Raw genomic sequence first — 16,655 nt, 5'->3', positions numbered from 1 at the left:
GCTGTGCTTTACAATTTCATTTCGCAACTGCCTGCCTGCAATTCTGGACATCCTGCCCCGAAAAAGACAAAACATTCTAGCCCCGCTATCGTTTTTTTGTCTTTATTTTCTGCCCTATCCAAAGGTCAGTGTGTGTCACCGTGTGTGTGTTCCAGGCATCTGGAAACATCCATGACCCATCCGTCGCCCGCTAGATTCTTAGACCGACCCTGCCGCTCCTCGGGCCTTATTACCTGTCTCCCGTGTGTCGTCGTTCCGACTCGAGCCTTTTTCGTCTGAACCTCCAGATAAATCAAAGGCGCACCACCACCACCAACACCACCCGTCCACGCCTGCCGAATTAACACCATCCTGCAGATACCTTACTGCACACTCCGAGCCACACAGCTTCGCCAAATTTCAGGCCAACCCACCAGCAAACATTTTTTCTCAGATTCTGCACCCTAACCAGCCTGCTCGCTTCCGCCTATCTCCCCTCTTCCATTCTTCACAACCTCGCTTCCGACAACACCTCCGCCCCCGCCTTTCACCTGCCAAAAAATTACCCCACCATGAGCAACAAGCAGCCAAACCTCTACGCCTACCCATCGGTCAGCGAGCTCGCGCCCGCTCTGCGAGCCTACGTCATCCAAGCACAGAATGCCGGCCTGAGTCGTCACGGTGCCTTCAAGGTCGCCGTCTCTGGCGGTTCCCTCCCCAAGACGCTGGCGCAAGCCCTGCTCACCCCGTCCTCCGGCCCCGAAGACACCGTCCACTTTGGTAAGTGGGAGATCTTCTTCGCCGACGAGCGCGCCGTGCCCCTCGACCACGAAGACTCCAACTACGCCCTCCTGAAGAAGGAGCTGCTCGAGAAGATCCCCGAGGAGCTCGGCGCCCCGACCGTCCACCCCATCGACACCACCTACCTCAACGACACCCAGGAGCTGGCCGACCAGTACGAAAAGACCCTCGTCACCAGCTTCGCCAGCCGCGACAGCGTGCGCCTGCCCATCTTCGACCTCCTGCTGCTCGGCTCCGGCCCCGACGGCCACACCTGCAGCCTGTTCCCCGGCCACGAGCTCCTGCGCGAGACCACCGCCTGGGTCGCTCCCATCGAGGACTCCCCCAAGCCCCCGCCGAAGCGCATCACCCTCACCCTCCCCGTCGTCAACCACGGCGTCAAGATCGCCTTCGTCGCCACCGGCGGCGGCAAGAAGGACATCATGAAGAGGATCTTTGAGCACGGCGACGGCCTCCCCTGTGCCCTGGTCAACGAGGGCGCCGGCGACCGCGTCAGCTGGTTCGTCGACAACCCGGCCGTCGAGGGCGTCAGCTTCCCCCGCCGCTCCTTCCTGTAAACGGGTCGAAAGCGGGAAGTCGCGGGAGGTTAGAAGAGGGAAAACCTGGAGATACGTGGGAGGAATCTTGCGCGTATTTAAAAACCACATTGCTCATTTCAGATAGACAAGGGACCCAGACGAAACGGCATATCTCTAGAAGGGATGCGATTGCTAAGGACCAAAAAAGCAAAAGAAGGCAAACCCAAACAACAGTCTGTGTCCGCGGGGTCGCGGGCGCTTGTCGCGGATATCACCATTGGGAGCGAAAGCTGGATCTTTATTCGTCTTTGCCATATGTTTTCCATCTTTGGGCTTTTCTTCTCCGCTGTTCCCCCTTCTTTGATTTTCGCCTTTTGGTCGCAAGAAGTCCCTGCCAGCTTTGATATCCCAACCCCTACCAATGTCAAACCCAAAAAAACCAATTATGATTTCATGATATGAAAGGAATGAGGGGATCACCGTTTTTTACTACCCAGTGTCTGATGGACTCTCGGTTCACGCTTAGGAAAAGGATACTAGAGAGATAAAATTCCAAAAACCAAAACAATTTCCAAAGTCCACAAGCCGTTGCTGTTTAACGTGGCCGTCCAATGACTTCAAGGGCTCGTAGAGTGTTTGCATGGCTAGTCTTCATCACTGTCATCGAGGCAGGTGGCGAGACGCAATGGTTGCCTTGCTTCTATGCAAGTGCCTTGGCGGGCTAGCGCCACCTACCTCACCCCACGGACGACGATCTCCGTAGGGCTGAGGGAGAGAGGGAGGACGTCCGGTTTTGCCGAGCTTGTATGCACCCATCATTTGTCTCACGGGTGATCGGCGAAGAACGACGGGCTTCCGATGCGGGTAAGGACACATGCGGACCGGATGGTGTATGTGTGGGTTGATGGTTTCCGTGATGCAGGCCTGGTATGCTTTCGGTGAGATCGTGGAAGGGTCAGTGACAAAAACGACAGGATAACAACACCATGCACTCACATCACGACAGAACTTAAAGATACACATATCACATCAAAATTAGAGTCACAAAAAGCAAAAGATGGGACAAGCGTCCCCACCTCTAGGCCCTTTCCTGTAAGGATACCGCGTGACGGGATTCGAACTTAGCGCCCCTCTAGGATAACCAGGAATCCTTCCGAGGAATTTGTTTGAGCTGGGTGATTACCAACTGGGTCACGCCGTCGCTGTTGAACTGGTTGAGGGGAATGGGACGGAAGTTGGATAAGTAGGCAGGCAGGCAGGAAGGCGCGTTGAGGATCGGGAAAGGGAAGGTGGTGGTGGGGCTAGGTTGAATGTGAGGAAGGAGGGAGCAACGCTGGAGGTTGTGATGGAAGGCACGAGTGGGTGGGTGAAAGAAACATGGCTCTGGGTTTGTTGTGGGCAGGCACAGAGATGGCTTCCGGTTAATGAAATCTGAAGCGTCTGGATGAACGGCGAGAGCTGCCCTTTAGAAATATCGTCGAAGGGTATCTATTTATGACGCCTAGAAGTCTTTCGAATCAACCCAAACTCGCTGGTCACCACCGGAGTTTCCCAACAAATGTCAATGGATGAGCTGGGAGAGAATGTGACAAAATGGATCATATTTACAGCATGCCCGTCTACAATTCGCTCGACGTGTGTTCGAAGTTGTCTTCATCCACCTTCACTAACACCACTGCCAGAGTATCATATGGATATTCTCACTGCTTCTCATTGATTACCTAGCAATCAAATGAAATTGAGATAGACGAGCCGCCGATTGATCACATAGACCTCAGACTGCCCATACCCAAGGGACGATGCGTCCCATTCCTCACCGACTCTGATGTACAACTGAACGACAGAAGAGCGATTTTCTTAACCCTCGGTAACTGATCATACTGAGACGGTTATATATACTACCGCACTTGCGCCTTTTGCTCAGAATCCGAAGGCTTTGGCAACGCTAGTGGCCCCAGTTTGATAGACACTGCGCTCACTATATATTGGCTTGGGTCCTCGAACCCACTGCATGCTATAAGGCAATCAGAAATAATTTGACCATGGTAATTCAGACGTCTCGCGCATGATCATGGGATCTACAAGGAATTCAGTGTGCCAACTTAGCGATGCAACATGGGAACATTCTCCGTTCGCCGTCAGTCACGGCCGGTACTTTATACACCTGTATCCTCATTGGGCACAAGTTTTGACCTCGTGAATGAGACGTATATCTCGAACTTTTCTGGTGGTCAGGGTAGGGACCTCTGAGGTTTCAGACGAAGCCATGTACTCCTGTCAGAATGTTCCCCAAGCAACCCATCGGTTTACATCTATCGTCGCTTGGAGAAACACCCGAAAGACACCGGCATTTTTAAGGCTTTGCTTTGGCGGGTTCTGAGGGCGTTACGAGCTTTTGAGTCAAGAACCACAGTCTGTTATCGTCTCTATAAATCGCGCCACCAGGGAAACAATAGGCCCGAGACCTCAGATATCAGTTCCGATCTTTAACATCAATGGCACAGCTCTCATGTGGCAGTCTTGGTATGAGACACGGGGAGATATGAGTACCATACTAAGTAGTCGGCATAACATCGTCGTCTACAAGCCTTGAGCTGGCCTGAGAACGAAGCTAAGGTACCTAGTAGTAACTATGAGGGGCTGCGACGCAGACATGAAGGTTCTAATGCCATTCGATGATTTCATCTGTGACCTAGGTCTTGCAAATATCCATAACACATCTAGCCTTAAATAGGACGAGCATTCTCCTTGCGTTGTAAGTAGCCTTACAAATGCCGCGCGAACACACATTGTACTCGGTTTTCACCCACTGAACTTTTACTCATTCGACTTTACCGTTCTATCGAAAACATCACTGAATACTCACAATATGCTGCGAGTTATGACAACCAAGACTAACAGAAGATTCGGATGTTGAAACGGATCCTCCATGACAAAACGGGGGTGCTCCGATGTGCAAAATTCCGATTAGCTCACTTCTAACAGCAAGATCTGTCTGCTAAATGAATTGGTTGTCTTACATCGAGAACAGAGAAGCTCTCGGAGGACGCTTTTATTGACTTCAAATTCGCGACCTACTAGACGCTCTGCAGACGCTACGTGTTTTCTCCCTCTGAGTGCTCATCCAAGTTTTGTATGCCGAGGTTTGATATGACCTTTGCAAGTATCGAGGCAACTCCGAAAGTGCATGCATTGAGTACCATGTGAGGTAGGCGCGACCTAGGTAATGTTATGTGAGATGTTGGATACCATTTCGGCGTATCCATCGAAGGATCTCAAGGTATCTATATTATCCAGGTCTCCGTCTGAGCACCTTGTCAGATAACTTCATATTTAGAATAGAAGCATGTTGAATACTGCAGAAATATCCAGGTACGTATGCAGAGAAACTATTCCTCAACTTCTTCTTCGCCTGGAAACTGGATTCTTCCCAAGCACCCCCCGATACCATCTTCAATCTAACAGCTCACAACATCACCCTCACAACATCACCCTCACAACATCACCCTCACAACATCACCCTCACAACATCACCCTCACAACATCACCCTCACAACATCACCCTCACAACTATCAACTTCAACACAAACTTATCTGCTCCGAAGATGTCAGAACGCAAAGTTGTTTCCAAGTATTATCCGCCCACCTTCGACCCTAGCCAGCTGCTACCGGTACGACACAGGGGGAAGGCAGCTGCACCGGAGGCTCAACAAGTCCGATGGGCGGCACCCTTTTCGATGCAATGCACCTCATGCGGCGAGTATATCGGAAAGGGGCGCAAGTTCAATGCCCGGAAGCTGACGCTAGACGAGAATTACCTGGGTGCCATCCAGATCTACCGCCTCTTCATTCGTTGCACACGGTGTGTAAGTCCCCCTTCCCCCATCCCCCATCCTCTGACTTGAATTTCAAGGCCTAGATTGCTAACCAGTCTCATCAGTCGCGAGAAATCACTCTTAGAACCGTTCCTCAAGCAAGCGACTATGTCTGCGAGACTGGCGCAAAGCGTATCACGGAACCATGGCGCATAGGTGACGACGTGGCCAACGAGACGGCGGATGAGCGTCTAGATCGACTAGAGCGAGAGCACGAGAAACGCGAGAACACCGAAAATCCCACGTTGGGGGATCTCGAAAAAGAAGCCCTCGCAGCCGAGACGCACATGGCTGTCGCCGATGCGCTGGACGAAGTCCGCGCTCGAAACGCCCGACTGGAAAGGCTTCGTCGAGACGGGATCACTGTGGATAAGAACGCTGTATGACGGTGGAGGACCAGAAGGATGAAGAGCACGCAAAGCGCGCTTTCTCTTTGCATGCGAGGACCGAAGCTGAGCTGTCGGATCATACTGAAACGCACACAGTAGGCTATACCGACACTGACGCCCTCGTCAAAACGAAGCGGCCTTCGAAGCACATCAAGTTGCTGCCGGGGCTGAGGCAAGCGCAAGCAAAAGCGCCGCCCGTGAACCCCTTGTTGGTGGACTACGGCTCTGACTCTGACTGATCTCGTTCAGCCTCGACACTTCATCCATCGCAAGAATTCGTCGTTATGCAATATTCCCTTGTCGAGCACCGATTATAGAAAGACTGCAGTGACAATAATTCTTCTCTATTGGTCTGACTGACGCCCCCATGTATCGTTTTGAGTCTTGATGCATCCGAAGTCATGGCACTTACAGGAGGATGCTCCGTGCCCGCTCATCTGCGAATCGATAGATGATGAGAATGTTGATAGTTCAGAAGAAAAACGAAGAAAGGGAGAAGCTTCGCTCATTAATTCACTCGCCTATATATTGCGATGTCTGATTCAAGTTTGGCGGTGCTTCTTCACCATCGAGAATGATCGGGTCCTCACTATATCCTCGGATCGGGGGCCAGTAAAAGACACTCTGCCTTGGCGGCTCGCCGGACTCCTTTCCCCCTCTGCCTCTTTTCTCTAGAAGGGAGAGATGAGTTTCACTTAAGTAACAGCGTCTTTTTCTTATACCCACCAAATCATTCAAAGCGGATCCGGGAAAGAGACGAGACTATTAAAGAGAGTACAATTTAAGCGTTTATGCTGTCTTTAGGGAACGGATTTCGCGAAGCATATCATAGTCATCTATCTCCGTTGAAATTCAATACTGATAGTACCATTCTTCTGTGATTTTCAGAAGCGGTGTTGAATCTGAGGAGAGGTAATTATGGGCAGGGCAGGATCCATGGCTTTCAGAGGGCAGAACCGCCGCATTGATACCGTTGCTTGAACCTCACCGTGCAGTTATATAACACCGTAGAGATGGAGATTTCAGGAGTGGCTGAACAAGAAAAATCCAATTGCCACGCAAGAGGTGAGGCCAAGCTATCTTCCACATACATGCTTGACGTATGCATGTCCTGAGGCCATGAGCTCGCAACAGCGACTTCTTACACGTGGAAGAGCGTCTTTCATTCGTCACTGGCTTTGTCTTGGGGTTGATAGGGCACGTATTCATGGAGACCCCTCCAAGCAGGCGGAGCCAATACCGGAAAAGATGCCCCGGGTCTCCTGCCAATTTGGAACTGCCAGTGTAGATGTCCAATCCCGCAAATTTCAAAACTGTCGATGACTCAATGATTTGGTCGTGGGCTTCCAAAAGCTGGCTGCCGTAATTTTATGTGCACTACTCAGACGGTCTCATACTTCTGCGCGCGCAAAACCCTTCTCAAGGTCGTCCATAGATGAAAATCTCACGAGTGGGCTAACAGCTTGCGTACCTTGGTATCTGTAGAAATAATGACGCCAACTCATTGCCGTTTGAAAGTGGTACAAATATAAACGTCCCTGGCGAGCTCCTTCAGGCACGCCCCAGTGCAATTGGGCAAGACTCTGCTGTCATGGACTTGAGGGTAACACCAGATAGGATTGGTTCACTGCCCAGCCAAGAAGGCCCCGAGGTCTTGACGCAGTGCATGTCGATCCTACATCCGTTGGTTGTCACTGTCTCCGTCCAGCACTTATTCCGACGGGTAAATACCGCTTATATTTTGCCGTCTCCGGTTTTCTGAATGCGGCAAAAAAGGGATCTATTCTGGCTTGAGTCTGCTACACAGGGCTGTTCAGCTTCGCAGTTGATGTTTTTATCAATTGTTTCTTGCGGGAGAAGCGAGAATTTGGACGTCATGTCGATGTTTTATAAGTGCGCCAGGAGATGTTATGCCCGCCTTAAACAGAGCCCAACAGCTGGCAGCTGCCCTGTGTGGTCGAAGGGAACATTCATCATGAATATCCACCCGCTTCCCGTCTCGACAACCACCACCACCACCACCGATACACCCCTCACTTACTCAAAGCCCGCTCCCGAATAAAGAACGTCGACGCAAAAGCAAGCACCAAGAACGCCGTCATGGGCACCATGGCCCCCAACGTAGCCACCTGGTAACTCCCCCTCACCTCCCCCTGCACGCCCGGCTCCAGCTCGCGGATATAGTCCAGACTCTCCCTCACCCTCTCTTCGATCCTCCTCGTCTCCTCCCCGTCGCTCAGCCTGACCCTCAGCTGCGTCCGCAACACCTGCTGCAGCACCGCCGAACACACGCTGATGCCGATGCTGCTGCCCAAACTCCTGAACAGATACGAACACGCCACCACCACCGCCGTGTCCTCCACCGCAGCGTTTGACAGCAGCGCCACCAGCGTCGTCGTGATCCCCGCCCCGCCGCCGAGCGCCAGCACCGCCATCCCGCCCACGACCCCCGCCGTCGACCGTACCCACAGCGCCGCCACGACCGGCACCAGCGCCGCGCACATCAGCCCGAACGCCGCCACGGTCAGCTTGTAGTACCGCCCCGTCCGCTTCATAATCACGCCGCTGCCCACGGACGCAACCACCGAGAAGATCATCGCGGGCACCAAGAACGCGCCCGCCTGCGTCGCCGACGCGCCCTGCACGGCCTGGAAGAAGAGCGGCAGGAAGAAGATGCTCGCAATGTGCCCCGCCACGCCGAAGAAGTTGGTGAGGTACCCCGCGAACAGGCTGCGGTCGAAGATGATGTGCCCCGGCGCGAACGGGTGGCTCGCGACGCGCATCTCGACGAAGACGAACACGCCGAACAGCACGGGGGCGGCCGCCAGCCCCGCGAGCGTTACGCCGTTCGCCCACCCGCGGTTAGAGCCCGCATCGAGCCCGACCAGCAGCGCCACGACGGCGGCGACCAGACAACCGGCCCCGAGGAAATCGATGCGCCGCACCTTCTCGCGCCAGTGGTCGTGGCTGGTCTGCGGCAGGTCGAGGACGAAATACACGGCCGCGAAGGCCGCGACGCACAGGGGGACCTGGCCGATGAAGGACCAGCGCCAGCCGACGGAGTCGGCGAGCAGGCCGCCGAGCGGGGCGCCGGTGGAGGTGCCGGCGGCGAAGATGATGTTGATGTAGCCCTGCCAGACGCCGCGGTCGCGCAGGGGCACGATGTCGGACATGAGGATGCTGACGACGCTGTTCATGCCGCCGCCGCCGATGCCGGCGACGGCGCGCGCGAGGCACAGCTGCGTGAAGGTCCGCGCAAGGCCGCAGCCCAGCGAGCCGAGGGCGAAGACGGTGTACGCGAAGAGGAGGCACTCCTTGCGGCCGAATATGTCTGAGAGCTTGCCGTAGAGGGGCTGGAAGGAGGTCAGGGTGATGAAGTAGCTGGGATGCGGTCAACAATGAACACCTTAAGAGAGAGTGAGGGAAGTACGTACGCTGTCGCCAGCCAGCTCGTGTTGTTCAAGGCGTGTAGTTCACTGCCTATCTTGGCGTATGTGGCTACGGTGAGAAGCTGGTCCACGGCGCAGAGGTAGATCTGGGTATATCCCGGGTGAGCATGCGAGTCGCGCGGGAGACTGCGGGGCAGAAGTGAGACCTACGCCGATGCCGATGGCCGGGAGCAGGAGGTGCATCTTTTTGGCCATCTCGGGGTTGCCGTCCCGCTTGTCGGCGCGGCCGGCGCCGCCACTTTGAATGGCGCCGTTGCCGTTACCGTTGACGGGCTCCGGATCGGTGCTGCGCAGTAGGGGAGACGTCTCCGACGGGGCGGAGGCGCCGTTCGGTAAGCCGGTCATTGTAAGATGGGGCCGAAGTCAAGTGATGGTGGAAAAAAAGAATTGAAGACTACTTTTCTTCTTCTTTTCCCCGTCCTCTGATTTTCGACAAAAGCAACAATCACCAGTCTCCGCTCTTTTCAATTCTGCACCGCTATCTCTCCCCTCCCCCCGTCGTCTCCTCACCAAAGATTGCTAATCCGGCTGCTGCATACGGTATCGCTCTCCCCTCGTCGGGGCCGCTCATCGGAGACTTGCCCGCGATAAGCCGGGGCCCGTCCCCTATCGGGTATGACGCCATGCATACGATAACACACGTGCTTGCTGGCACCGCGGCTCAACGAGATATGGTGCCTCATCTCATCTCTCTCCCGGTCCGTCCACGCTGAGACTGGGAAAATCGGATGAAGCTTGTACGAGTATCAGATGCCGCAATAGCCTCAGTTATGGCGCTGATGCGGCCTGCAGAACTTTCTGCAGAACTCTGTACAACAACTAAGCAGATAGCAAAAACTCTGTCCGCGGCAACCGGCAAACGAAGCTAACCACGAAGACCGTGAACTGAGGGGCCGCGGCAGAGCAAAAGTGGGAGAATGCGACGGTCCAACGGCGCCGGAGATCAAAAATGACCTTGGTGTCCACTAGGACGCCCCCAAACTCCAAAGAGCTCGGCCAGGCGCGGGCTTCGACGGAATCTCTCCGCAGCCCATAGCATTCAATGATCAATCACCTCGTCAATCAATTGATCGGTCAGCGGGTAAGGCAGGCGACTGACATCGGGGCGGGTAAAAGAGACGGATGGAATGGGCGGATCGTAACTCATCTTAAAAATCCTGCCGGTGTGAAACAAACCGTCGCGTAGCCGCTCCATCGACACTTGCGAGGGGTCCAAAAGTCATTTCAATGTTAATTAATTTTCCGCGATGCGGGTGCCCGGAGGCGCGGGCTGCATGCTGCGATGCCACCCCTCGAGCGCGTTGGGATTCGAATCCTCGCGACAGACTTTGTCAACAAGGCCTTTGTTGGTTTGATGAATGGGCTGCGTCTTTTTTTCTTTTCTTTGCGTGCCAAGGTTGGAAGCGTTGGTCCCTTTCATCAAACGGCCGCTTGACCTAGTAGGACAAACCCCGTAACGGCACGCTGCCGCGGTATTGCTTCTCGTCTGCGGTGCAACTCGCGCGAAGTCTGCAGTCTGGCGATGAAGAATATTCCGTCCTTATTCTGAACTCTCAGCATTGAACAGTGGCATCGGTGCAACGACAGTACATTTACCATCTCTCGTGTCGTCCCAACTTTGTGTACCTGGGCGGCGGGAACCGACCTTCCGTCGTCATCGAATTCAGGGGTGGGCGAATGCACAGGTCGCAGGGAAAGCACGGCGCCTTCGGTCTGATGTATCCACCAGAATGCGCCCGGGGCATGCTTGTGAGACTTGGACGACCGAGAAGTCAAATGGCTCAAACCCGTTCATGCAAACAGCGAGCCCCCTGCCGTGCTCAGCGTCGCCAGGCACACGTCTGATTTGCCCGGTTTGCGGCGCTGACTGATCTGTGAGCGTGCCGTCCAGGTGCCGGTGCGTTTCTCAGGGGCGATCCGATGCTCATCAGACTTGGATTTCACCTCACTTTCCAAACGTATTCCTCGCTCAGGGGGTGAAGGGCAGGCTTCGGCAGGCGTCTGCTGCTGGGCTTAGCGAGCCGCAAGGCAAGGCACCGCCCCCCCGTTTTTCTGATGCCGGACGGGGATTTGCCTGGCGGGGGGCTCGAGAAGTGAGATGCGACCCTCATCATCGACCCAGACATTCGTAGGGCTCCCGGTGTCTAGCAATCTGGTTGGCTTCCCTGGCGCAGATCGCTATTCGCCGCCGTGGCTGACTCAAATTGCTGGAACGGCGCGCGGCGACGGCGAGCGAGCGCAGACCAGCTAATATCTGAGTCTAGAAGACGGCGAACCCTAGGCTGATGGATAGACAGATGCAAGTGCAGAAGAGGAGAGCAAGAGCTCAAATTGTCGACGAATGAAGCGATTCCAACCCTAGCACGGCTCAACCAAGACATCAGGCGGCTTTGGCTTCTGCCACGTCCCGCAGGCCGGATGGCGGCCTCTGTGTTCAGCTGCAATGGTTCGCGGCGAGGTCCAAGTCTGCAACGGTCCATTCTTTGGTTACCGCATTCCAACATGGAAAAGCTGCTGGGCCAGGCCATTTTGCGCATGTTGGCTGCAATCGGCCAGTGGCTGATGGGCGCACCAGTAAACGGTAGTTTGGTGGTTCGAGCTGCATCCTCGTGCCCACCAGGCCGCATTCTGTGGTAGTGCATCAGGGTAGTCATCCGATAGAGCTTGCTCTGATGCAAATGCAGACAGCAACCGAATCGAATACGGCGTTGTTGTCAATACCATTACGCGGCGCGTCGGGCTAGAGACGCGGATGGCTGGCGCCCCCAAAAGTGGGCGTGCGGGCTGCAAACGACCATTGTCATCCAACGCCGGCCAGCAGACTTCAATGCTCGGACGAGAAATCAGGCATCGGATTGTTTGCTCGAAGATGGAGTTGGTGATGCTGGCGGTGGTAGCTGGCTGGCCGCGGCATGGCGTCATCTAGAACACATTGTGGACTTGAGAAATTGAAGATGGTCATTTCGAACGGTTTACTCGTGACAAATCGCATTCTTGACAATTGCGACATGCGATCCGTGGTGATTAAACGCAGGCCCGGCAAGGAAGACCCTTTTTTCTCTTCTCCTAATTAGCGGCGGGCGGTTTCAGCCTATCGAGAATCGAGATGGGAATGCTTGCTGGCAGCAGCCTGGGAACTTGGCACCCGCCGGTCTCTGCCAAGTATTGACGGACGGGAGGGGTGCGTAGAGAGATAGAGGGTGAGTGAAAGGCTGCCAGTGGCAGTCTGTCTGCTGTCTGTCTGTCCGTCTGCTGCTGCATCCATGTCTGTCAGTCAGCGTGTCTCTCTGTTTTTATTAGTGTCTTGAAGTTGACAGAGGCCGAAGCACGCAGGATTAAGATTGGAGATGAAAACTGAATCATGGAGCGCAGAAGAGGGCGCGCCGTATTGGCTGCTTCGAGAGGGGATGGTGCGTTCAGGAATGGCTTGCATGAATGAATAGCCTTCGGGGCTTGATGAGGTGTTGGAGGTGCTGGATGTCCGTGGGATGCGATGCCCGGCTGGCTGTGCTGTCTGATGTTCATGGACGACGATGTGGCGTGGCGGGCGGTGGTGCTGTCAGTGGGTGGCTGATGTCAGTATCGGCACCCCGACTGGACAGCGCTGCACCAGCCCCGAACAGCCTCCCAGCCCCGCCTCGGCACCGGAGCCAGGAGCGCCTGTTCCTGAGTTTCCGGCGTGCAGCTCTTTTGTTAATTGCAGGGCTGCCGATGGGAAAGTCTCAAGGTTGCAGACAGAAAGAGGCTGGCCTTGCTCTGCACCTGAGTCTGCACCTGGGAGGGGCCGGTTCCAATCTGACGGAGCCAATGACGACGGGAATCCCGCCGCATCCTTGCTGAGCTGGACAGGCACGCACTGCACGCTAACACCAGCTCCAGTGCCAACACGGCCACAGCATCCAACACGTTGCAGACGTGCAAATGGTCCGAAATAGTGTAAAAAGGTACTTTAGTCTCTTCCATTAGCATCCATTTACACCCAGCTTTTACGCGCATTCAGATCACATCCTTGTCAATCCACCGTCCGAAAACCGAGGAAAGGAGACCACCGAAGAGAGAAAAAAGAAAAGAAAAAAGAGAGTCAAATGTTCAGACCCAGACCCTCCTCCACCCATCCTTGAAGCAGGGTTCTCCGTGGCTGCCAGCATTAAACTTGTTACTTGAGGCCCGAATCACACGCCCCTCCACCCCCCTCCCCCGGCGTCCTCTGGTGTCATTGTTCTCATCCTCGCCCCCCTCTCTCCCACTCCCACTCCCAAGTTCCAATCATCGACCTCCTGTTACTGCGAACGCCGTTCGAGTTTCTTTTCCTCTAGCATCTCCCCTCCTCCACATATCCTGCAGGCACTTGCTGCTGTCCTCGTCGCGCAATCCTCGTCATCTACTCCGTACTCCTTACTATTACACCTTACACCTCCTCTTCAAAACCCTTGATGCTGGTAACCTTCCAGCATCACCATGTTACGGCACTGAACGTCGTGCTCAACTCCGAACCGCCATCGCTCCAATAGCCTTCCGTCCTTCCCTCCTTCGTCCCACGTTGTCGAGTCCCACCGGCCTGCCTGGGTCAATTTGGTTCCTTGATTCCCCCCTCCTGCTTGGTTCTCCTCCCCAGCCGATTGGGTAAGAATCTGGGAGACGCAGAGCAAAATCCGACGCCGCAGTCACAGCCAGAGAGGCCTAGAGAGAGGCGAGGCAAGGTAGCATAGGGGAAGGGGGAACGGAATCATCCCAATTATAGCCAAAGAGCCCCGTACAACATGCATATGGACTTCCTCCGTTCCTCCTCCAGGAAGGGGAGGTCTCGTTTCTCAAAAGCTTTACCCAACCCTCCACCTCCGCCGCCGGACCCCGTTCAACCTTCTTCTCCTTCTGTCGGTGACAGGGTCATAAAGAGACTTCCCTCGATACCTCGTGTCCCAGTACGATCCCCTCCGCCAAAGTCGCCCGCCATGTCCGACAAACCTTTGCCGCCGCCGCAACCCCTCAACCAGTCTCTTCCGCCTCTACCTCCCCTTCAGACGAAAGAGCTCCCCAAGATGCATATAGCCCGCCGCCCAGTCGCCGCGACGAAGACGGCCGCACCTCCCAAGCCTCAACCAGAGGAACACTCGCCCACTGGATCTATCGGAAGTCTGCTGTCGGCGTACTCGAGGAGTTCAGGAGAGTCCCTCATGGCCAAGTCACCATCAACCCAGCGAGACTCGGCCCCAATGTTTCCCTCTGACCATGAGGGTACAACAAAAGAGTCAAAAGTCTTGACGCCCACCTCAGTGTCATCCGTCGACAATGAGGCTTCCTACTCCCGCCTCGGCGCACCAAACCTCACACACAACAAAGGCCTGCCGCCGTCTCCTGCCTATGCCCGCGAGCAGGGCCCTCCTCCGGCAAAGGCAGCGGCTGGCGGTGGTGACAGCCCAACCAGCTTCACATCCACCTCGTCCCAGCAGCAAAGGCCTCTCTGGAGGAGGAGGTCTGTAAAATCTGACCGCAATATAGAGGTGCCAGATCTAAAACTGGCAGTAAGTCATGGGTCGACTGCTGCTTCTACACCAAACACCGCGCAACCATCGTCGACCGCGGCTCCTCCCCCGGCGCAGCAACAACAGCAGCAACAGCAGCAACAGCAACAACTCCCCCCTCGCTCTACTTCCGGGCTCCCCGGCAGGAATATCCGGCCCATTCATCTCCAGAACCTGCCCTCCACGCAAGAACCGACAGAAGAAATGGGCCAGGAGGCGTCGCGACTGCGCGAGAAGGTCTCGCACGTCCGCGGGCAGAATCAGACCAACGGCGCGAACGTCGGAGCCTCACACAGCGATACCGCGCTCTCGCCCTCCCAGCGCCTGCCGACGCCCGACTACGAGAAGGAAGACGTCAAGACGCCCGTCGTCGACACTGTTGTTTCGCCCATCTCCCCGGCCTCGTCCCCGGAGCCCGCCGCCGCGGAGCAGAAACAGCAGCAGCCGCAGCAGCCCATCCAGCGCAAGGCAGCGACGGACCGCAACAACGTCCATAATGTTCACAATGTCAAAAGCCTCCCGCAGATGCGCGTCGACCCTCCCACAACCAACAGCGAGGCTCCCCCGACCATCACCAGAGACTTCGCCGTCAGTCCCATCAGCCCGGAGGCGCAACAGGGCCAGTTCCCTGCTCGCAACTCGTCCAATCAGCAGCAGCAGCAGCCACCCCAACAGCAGCAGAGGGGTCAATGGCTTCCTGCAGCTCGGGAGCATGCTGCGCAGGGTGGCGACATGCGCCGGGACCAGCGACCGGGCCAGGAACCCGTCGAGTACCGCGAGATGAAGCAGCAGCAAGACATGCCCGCCGACCCGCGCGCGTCCTTCTTCCCCATCACCACCCCGGAGCCGCCCAGCCCGTCCATCGTGTACAGCGCCCGCCCTATCAAAGAGAGCATGCTCGACTGCTACGCCCGCCACCGCACTGTCGACCGCACCCGCAACCGCAACTACGCCCTCAGCTGCCAGACCTGCGGCAAGGCCGACACCGAGGACCGCTTCAAGTGCCAGTGGTGCTATGTGCGCATGTGCGCGTCGTGTCTGACCGTCTTCAACCGCAACGGCAGAGACCTCCGCCAGCTCCTCGCCCACCTCGAGAGCAACCCGCAGGGCGGCAGCGACGCTGACGGAGCGAACAACAGCAACGAGGCAGCCACATCCGAAGAGCACCTGACTGTGCAACAACAACAGCCTTCCGAAGGACAGCAGTATCACCATCATCAGCAGCACCACCCTCAGATGGTAGCAGCCTAAGAGATCCCAGCATCATTAATTCACTTCTCCTCTCCCCCTTGGACTAGGGAATTTGGACGGCATTTGGTTCAAGACGGTTTGCATTACATGGACCCCCAGGAAACCAAAAAAACTTCATTTGTGAAAACTAGACAGAGAGATCGGATGGTTGATACCCTTTCTCCCCATGATTTGTGTTGTGTGTTGTGTATAGCGCGGGGAAGCCACACCTCCCACAACTCTTCTTTCATTTTCTCTTCTTTTCTTCCCGCCTTTTTTGTTCAAAGGAGGAAGATTCAACCACACAAGGTTTATTACTTGCTTGAAGCAGGCTCTGGGCATACGACGGAAAGCCTGATAACGAGACGAAAAGAATTGGGCACATGCGATGTTGGCCCTCTCTCCCTGGTTTAGAGGCTCAAAATTTTAAACGAAATCAAAGTTCTGAAACAACCGTATCTGCAGCTCCCTTTTTCGCGCGTGAGATGTGTGCAACTTCAACGAGGCTCAAGAGGGCAGCATGAGCATGCCTTGCCTTGGGGCACCTGTCCGTCGCACGACGAAAATAGCTCTGAGACCTGCCGTACCTCCTCTGCGCGTCGCGAACACCAACCCTCGAAAAAGCCTGCGTTGCGGATGATTTTCCCACGGATGCGCCGGAAATTGCGCCCATCGTAAGGTGCCATACGGATAGGCGCCAGCATCCATCCCTCCGAACCCGAATGACGAACGGAGGAAGGCGTCGGTCGGGCCAGCCCGTTACCCTCGTCCCCCCCCGTCTCGACGTCCCCCAATCGTGTGTAGAAAATTACGTGTAATGTTTGGGTGGCTTATGCCACTTGCTACCAAGGTACCAAGTCTCGACGTCCCAACATGCAAAGGGAGGAAAGCA

The 16,655-nt window shown here is 55.5% G+C and overlaps 4 protein-coding genes across 4 annotated transcripts; 3 read left to right on the top strand and 1 right to left on the bottom strand.

Moving 5' to 3' along the window:
- Window positions 1-551: 551 nt before the first annotated feature.
- Window positions 552-1,337, top strand: CGCA056_v006912 (putative 6-phosphogluconolactonase; the record flags this gene model as incomplete). Its single annotated transcript, XM_037322161.1, has 1 exon — window positions 552-1,337. The coding sequence occupies one exon, from the start codon at window positions 552-554 to the stop codon at window positions 1,335-1,337; it is 786 nt and encodes a 261-aa protein (XP_037178913.1).
- A 3,566-nt stretch (window positions 1,338-4,903) lies between these two features.
- Window positions 4,904-5,559, top strand: CGCA056_v006911 (YJU2 splicing factor-like protein; the record flags this gene model as incomplete). Its single annotated transcript, XM_037322160.1, has 2 exons — window positions 4,904-5,164; window positions 5,239-5,559. The coding sequence occupies 2 exons, from the start codon at window positions 4,904-4,906 to the stop codon at window positions 5,557-5,559; spliced, it is 582 nt and encodes a 193-aa protein (XP_037178914.1).
- A 2,036-nt stretch (window positions 5,560-7,595) lies between these two features.
- fnx2 (Vacuolar membrane amino acid uptake transporter fnx2) lies at window positions 7,596-9,356 on the bottom strand (the record flags this gene model as incomplete). Its single annotated transcript, XM_037322159.1, has 3 exons — window positions 7,596-8,943; window positions 8,997-9,097; window positions 9,162-9,356. The coding sequence occupies 3 exons, from the start codon at window positions 9,354-9,356 to the stop codon at window positions 7,596-7,598; spliced, it is 1,644 nt and encodes a 547-aa protein (XP_037179901.1).
- Window positions 9,357-13,963: 4,607 nt separating this feature from the next.
- On the top strand, window positions 13,964-15,784 carry CGCA056_v006909 (uncharacterized protein; the record flags this gene model as incomplete). The annotated part of the gene is made up of 1 exon (XM_037322158.1): window positions 13,964-15,784. The coding sequence occupies one exon, from the start codon at window positions 13,964-13,966 to the stop codon at window positions 15,782-15,784; it is 1,821 nt and encodes a 606-aa protein (XP_037179811.1).
- Window positions 15,785-16,655: the final 871 nt, after the last annotated feature.

This window comes from Colletotrichum aenigma (genome assembly GCF_013390185.1).
Source record: "Colletotrichum aenigma strain Cg56 chromosome Unknown KSG_Cg56_contig04, whole genome shotgun sequence".
In the NCBI taxonomy this organism is placed as follows: domain Eukaryota; kingdom Fungi; phylum Ascomycota; class Sordariomycetes; order Glomerellales; family Glomerellaceae; genus Colletotrichum; species Colletotrichum aenigma.
Note: the sequence above shows the minus strand (reverse complement) of the source record. Positions and strands in the feature narration are given on the sequence as shown.